Source organism: Sinocyclocheilus grahami, unplaced genomic scaffold, assembly GCF_001515645.1.
Source record: "Sinocyclocheilus grahami isolate Dianchi unplaced genomic scaffold, SAMN03320097.WGS_v1.1 scaffold761.1, whole genome shotgun sequence".
NCBI lineage: Eukaryota > Metazoa > Chordata > Actinopteri > Cypriniformes > Cyprinidae > Sinocyclocheilus > Sinocyclocheilus grahami.
In genome coordinates, this window is record NW_015505940.1 from 63,597 (window position 1) to 69,972 (window position 6,376).

At 37.2% G+C, this 6,376-nt stretch overlaps 1 protein-coding gene across 1 annotated transcript; it reads right to left on the minus strand.

Annotated features, from left to right (window-relative positions):
- Positions 1–2,988: 2,988 nt before the first annotated feature.
- On the minus strand, positions 2,989–6,075 carry LOC107561225 (zinc-binding protein A33-like). Its single transcript, XM_016245611.1, has 5 exons — positions 6,034–6,075; positions 5,647–5,877; positions 5,469–5,491; positions 5,267–5,382; positions 2,989–4,381 (listed from the first exon to the last, which is right to left on the minus strand). Exons 1-5 carry the CDS (start codon positions 6,073–6,075, stop codon positions 3,858–3,860), a joined length of 936 nt encoding a protein of 311 aa, XP_016101097.1. The 3' UTR covers positions 2,989–3,857.
- Positions 6,076–6,376: the final 301 nt, after the last annotated feature.

The window sequence follows — 6,376 nt, forward strand, 5'->3', positions numbered from 1 at the left end:
CACACACACACACACACACACACACACACATGGGCTCTTCACTCAGGACACTAAAGCACAGTCGTCCTCAGGAAGAGGACTTGTGCTATTTCACAATAATTACAAACAAAAGGACCAAATTAATTATTTTGTAAAGGAAACACATCGAATCATTTAACCTTTTACTACCTGGAATAACTGACAAGATTATTCTGAAGAAAAAGAAGACACGCAGGATTTATGCTTTAATGGACCAATAGAAAAGAGACTGAGGAATATTCTGAAATGGAGAGATTTTATTTAGGCTTTTTATGATGTTTTCTGTGATGTTCTGTAAGTGTCTGATGGATTTGAAGAGTATGTTGTTAGGAAGAATCCCACACAAATTGTTAAGAATATTTTCGGGTCAGAATTTTATTGAAGCTTGTTTCTGCCACAGCTGTGAGATTATATCTCATAATTCAGCATTAATGTCTCACAATTCTGAGTTTATATTATGCAATTTTGCATTTATATCTTGCAATTCTGCACTTATATCTCACATTGTTTATATCTCGTTATTCTGCGTTTATATCGCAATTCTGAGTTTATATCGCACAATTCTTATTATTTTGCACAATTCTGAGTTTATATCTCAAAATTCTGCATGTATATCATGCAATTCTGTTTATTTTGCACAATTCAGATTTTTATTTCTCACAATTGAAATTGTCAAAATGACTTTTTTTTTTATCTCGAGGAAACAAGCTTCCATCGACTTCACTGAAATTAAAATAAAAAATGATATTTCACATTAAGAAAATTAAACAAACAAAACAATCATGTAATTGAGCAATTGGGAATTACAGTACATTATCCAGATGCATTATGGTAGTGCAAGTTTTCATATCTAAGAATATGCTTAATTTTCTTCAGGTACAGTGTAGTTTATTTTTTATTTTTTCTATTATCAAGGTGATATGTGTCCTAGATGTATCTTCATGAGATATTAATTTTTTATTTGGAAGATGTTGATGTATTTTTTGCATTCTGCATGTTCAAATATGGCATTTTTAACACCTACTGTTTTTAAACGTGGTCCGTTATTTGTCTTTTCACTAGTCTTTGCTCACCAGAAGTCTCTGAGGAAACACATTGCATGTTAATAAATGAGGAGAAGCGCTGGACTCTTTGTTAACCTTTAAAAACTGATGCACACTCCCGGTTCTTACGGCGTACTGTTGCATGGATGGTGAACGCTGCCTTAACACGTGGCTGGAGTGTAAATAGTGCCTGAATGCTGGGTCACAGAAGAGCGTTCACATCCTGAGAAACTGCAGAAAAAGGGAAGCTCAAGCACATTTGTTCATGTTCAGTGTGTTTCCTAATGATATGATTGATGTGTGTGTTGATATTCATCATATGTTGTGTGTCTGTCAACCAAGAGTATATTATATATATACTGTATATACATATCAAAAAACTAAAAAAATGTTTTCGTTTTAAACCAATAACCTGTTTGCACAAACTGTATTTTATGATGACACAAATACAGTAATTAAAAGTCATAAATATGAAAAAACAAATGCATTACTGTGGATCCTGATCATGTGACACATGGACTTGAAACTTTACTTTTCTAGTTAAATACAAAAGTGTTTTTCACAATTTTCATGTCTATATAATCTAAACCTTCGTAAACACAGTAAAACCAATGGAGTGTATTAATCATTTAATAAGATAAATCAAATGTCAATTTGGGAAGATATTTTATTTTGCACGGTACAGTAGCGGTTGCTAACTGCGGTAACTGATGGTTAATTAATTATTTCGGAAAGTTATGAAATATATACAAAAAGATGGAGATAAAAAAATGTGCATTTAGAAATGGCTGTTAGGAAGTTTTCTGGAATAATCTGTTCATCCCGCGTTAGCGTTGCTAGCATAACGTTAGTTAGCCAAACGTCAGTTACCAAAGAATTTATTTACAGATCACTAACAGGTTTTTTTTGTCATATATTTGTGATATTTACATATAATAAAGTGATAAACAATGACTGTTTGTAAATATTCCATCAAATAATGAAGGAAAACTGTTATGGTTACCTCCTCTTCAGGCAAACATTTAATTTCACAAGTGAATATTTGTCGTCAGGTGAAACTTTCTAGTTAAACTGATTAATACTCTACTAAGTTACATATATGAAAAATGAACGCTGTAAAGTTGCTTAACATATGCTTTAATGTTTTAAAAGATTCCTTACAGTCATTGGATAAATAAGCTGCACAAACTGCAGGCCTTGGAGAATATGAAGCTGATTATGCCGACATACACCCTCAGGTAGGCACATTTCTGACAGCTCATGGCTTAATTGTCTTCATGGCCTGAGAGTTTCACCAGAGCAGGTATTGCAGCTGTGTCATCCTCCAACAATACAATCAGGAGGAATTCCACTGGAACATCAACACCACCTGACGAGGTCGAGCACAAGACCCTGAACCGTATTTCACTTCAATAATATCACATAGGTACACCAAATATTCTTCATGGCTTTTTACATTGATAATCACATTAAACGTCGCGTTAATACATCACCCTATATACTTAAACATTGCATGATTAAATAATCGCATAGCCATATAAGTTGACATACAGCGGCCCCGAGAATTATGTTCACATTCAAGTCACACTGCATGAACATCATTCCTTTTGATTATTATCTTGGCACGTGCACAAAACACAATGTGTTTAAAAAAAACATTAGTTGGTGTTCACAGTTTTTGTTTATTTGCCGGGAAAACATTAAGTGGTGTGTCTACATCTCCAGTACAGAAATATGGGAACACCCTCTCTGGAAATCCACCCGTGTAGGTGCACAAAATTCTGTTTCTGAAGGGTTCAGTGAATATCAGCTCTCCTTCATCATAGTCCAGCTGCAGTCGGATGATATTTGGCCTTTCATTGCTATCAATATCACTGAAAGGTTTATTTCCTCTCTTGTATGTACCGTTCACGTAACGTAATCCTCCCTCAAGGATGTCATATTACAGTGAATAACAACCAGGAAATGTTCACATAGTGTGGCTGCACCTGCTTAGCATGAAATCTTACTTAAATTAGAGCATACATTTTATATTTAGGGATTAGCAACTACTAGTTAGTTTGTAACTGACTTGCATGCTTCATTTGGTTGAATGTACACTCATAATTTCAGAATGCAGTGACAACTCTTACACTGATACATATGTGTAGTGCACCGATATTTAGTGATTATTTACTGTCCATGTATGATAGAAGCAGACAAATGTCCCAAACTATCATTTTAATGTCAGCAAAAGCCACAGTGACCACGGAGTAGGAGAAAAGATCTGAGTTGTGTAAAATTGTCACTTGATGGCAGTTGCCACTGGTAGGTTTGCCGAGCCCAAGATGGTTTGTTTTTCTGTTTCCAGATGCACTGATGTGATTGTGTGTTGGCGTGTTTTCAGCTGACAACACCGTGATGCAGTTTGGACGTGTGGCGGAGGACATCTTCACTCTGGGCTATTACTCAGAATTGCAAGAAAAAAGTATGAGTATCATCAGAGCAGGTGTTGCAGGTATGTGCAATCCTTAGTATTGTCAATATCAGAAAGGGGGAAATGCCACCAGTTTGAGGTTGAGCCCATTACTTTGGACCAATCAGCCTGGCAGAGGTGACATCACTACACTGTATTTTACTTGAAATTTGGTACACCAAATAGTCTTTATTGCTTTTTACATTAATAATCACATTAAAATCTGCCTTATTAATGCATCATCATTTATATGGAAACATTGCATGATTAAATAATCACATTACTGGACATACAGTGGCACCAAAAAGTATTTGGACAAAAAATGTCATGTTAGTTTTGGGTTAGATGTTTTGTTTATTTGCTGGGAAAAGACTCAGTGGTGAGTCCGGATCTCCAGTATTGAAATATGGGAACACCCTCTCTGGAAATCCACCTGTGTAGGTGCACAAACTACTATTTCTGAAGGGTTCAATGAATCTCAGCTCTCCTTTGTCAAAGTCCAGCTGCAGTCTGATGACATTTGGCCTCTCATTGCTATCAAAATCGCTGATAGGTTTTGTCCCTTTCTTGTATTTACCATCTACATTACGAAAACACCAGAAACGATTTTTTGGATCCATTTTGCAAAGTTTTTTGCGGTTCACCATTTCCCCCATCACTCCTAGTGTCCAGTTATTGCTATCTCCCACCTCTACGTCCCAGCAGTGCACACCTGAGCTGAAGCCCTGTGAGGCCAGTACCCCCTCCTGCAGCCTTTTTGGGTTATCAGACACATGCAGTTTCTCTTCTACATACTCAACACTGGTGTAATCCTCTGACACTTGCAGTTTATTGGAGGCTGTGTCTGGATCCAGAGTCACAGGAGCTGTAAACACAGATGACTGTAAACTACAGAGCTTTTAAACAGTCAGTCCCAATACACTACTACCCATGTGTTTGTGTTTTGTTAGGTATGTGGGTAGGTAAATGAATGAATAGGGGAAGTTGTGGTCTAATGGTTAGGGAGTTGGACTTTGAGCAAGGCACCGAACCCCCAACTGCTCCCCGGGCACTGCAGCAAAATTGCTGCCCATTGCTCTGGGTGTGTGTTCAGTCTGTGTGTTTGCTCACTACTCACTGCTGTGTGTGTGCACTTGGATGGGTTAAATGCAGAGCACAGAGTTCGAGTATGGGACACTCACATTTACTCACCTTCATGTCTTTCCAAACCTGTATGCTGTTATTTTTTTCTGTTCCACCCAATAAAAGTGGATGGTGATGACCAATGGCTTCGTCCAAAAAGACCAAAAAACCCCAATTGTTTTATGGTACTTTAGGTCCATTTCATGGCATGTCAGAATAGGCATTAATTACAAGAGTCCAACATGTAAATAGCATTTACGTCATTGTAGAAGTCATAATCACAACTTTCTTAGAGCTCTGACCACTACAATGCCACCTGGTTATACACTCAAAATGACAGTGGCTTCAGCAGTAAAACGTAGTTAATCAGTGATTTCGTAATATATTCAACTGATAAATTCGAGTCCAAGGTTGTGAACAGCTCCAAGTTGAATGTCACGTGTTATCATTTCGTAATTATAGTAATTACAACATGCCCATGAACGCAACATTCTATGGTGTTTTTGGTCCATGTTGGACAGCCTCTGGTTATCGTGAACTGTATGGAAAAGAGCTGAATGATGTTTTCCATTTGTGTTCCATGGGAAAAAAATTACAGCATACAATCTAAGCAGATGCAATTACTTACGCTGTTCCACAAGGTTCTGCATTCTGGCCCATGTGGTGAAGATCACTGTCTGAATGGGATACTGCTGATATTGCTGTAATACAGGGGTCCTGTTTGGTACTGATGGGCATTTGAGTCTGTTACATAAACAATTAGATATTTGGTGCTCAAAAGGTAAAATGGATTGCAGTTATTTAAAAAATGTTACTTGTGAAAGACTCACCTTTTTAATGTATCGCTGTAATTCTGAATGTGAAAAAAATAAAAGAGCAATTAGCGCTCAGTCATGTGGTTGAGCAAACATCATAAATATCGATTATCAGACATGCTTGCTGCAGATTAGAGCTCTCTGCTGGACTTTTGGTCCCTGGGATCACATTAAGTGTTTACTCTGTCTGTACCTGGAGGAATGAGATGTTTTCAGCTTCCATATCCTGCCAGAAGGCTGCCATCCTCTCAGACAGATCTGATATTGGTTTGGACAACTCCTCTAGTCTGGCCTTGAGTTTCTCATCTTTAATTTCCATTTCTTTACGCAGCGATCTGATCTGTTTCTTCTCTTCCTCAGTAAGAAACTGATGGAGCTTCTCAAATTTCTTCTTGATTTGGTTTTCTGTTATACTGGTGTGTATCTAAAATGGTTTAAGAAGATAAAAAGAGAGGAGGTGTCTAAAATTGTCAATAGATGGCAGCATGCATCCATGTAATTTGACCTTATCTTAGGACATTGCAAGGCATTTCAAATCATTTCACATGTGATTTTCTTTAAAAGAAAATCAAAAACCCACAAGTGGTTCCCGAACAACCACAATTTTTTGAAAGAAGTTCATTGTCGCTAAAAGCTGTGTGCGTTCATGAGTGTGTTTCCTTTTATTTCATTAGCTTGTTTTTCTCCAGCATATGTCCTACAGCTAAAGGAAGATCAGTTCATTGCGTGGCACTTATTAATCACAGTGGGGTCCTGCAGCTGTCATATGCATAAAAGGATGGTTCAGAATGTACTTTATGGTGCTTTGTAGTCATTTTTTTGCATCTTGGGAGAATATGATCTGTTGTATGTAAAATAACCATGTGAAAATTCTCCTTTTTTACTTTATTCCTCAGGAAAAAAGCATACAACCACAGCATACA

Coding starts and splice junctions, on each gene's coding strand:
- LOC107561225 (XM_016245611.1), bottom strand. CDS start 6,075: ATGAACTTCTTTCAAAAAATTGTGGTTGTTCGGGAACCACTT. Junction 5,492..5,646: donor AAAACATCTCATTCCTCCAG/GTACAGACAGAG, acceptor TTTCACATTCAG/AATTACAGCGATACATTAAA. Junction 4,382..5,266: donor GCAGAACCTTGTGGAACAGC/GTAAGTAATTGC, acceptor CTGTGTTTACAG/CTCCTGTGACTCTGGATCCA.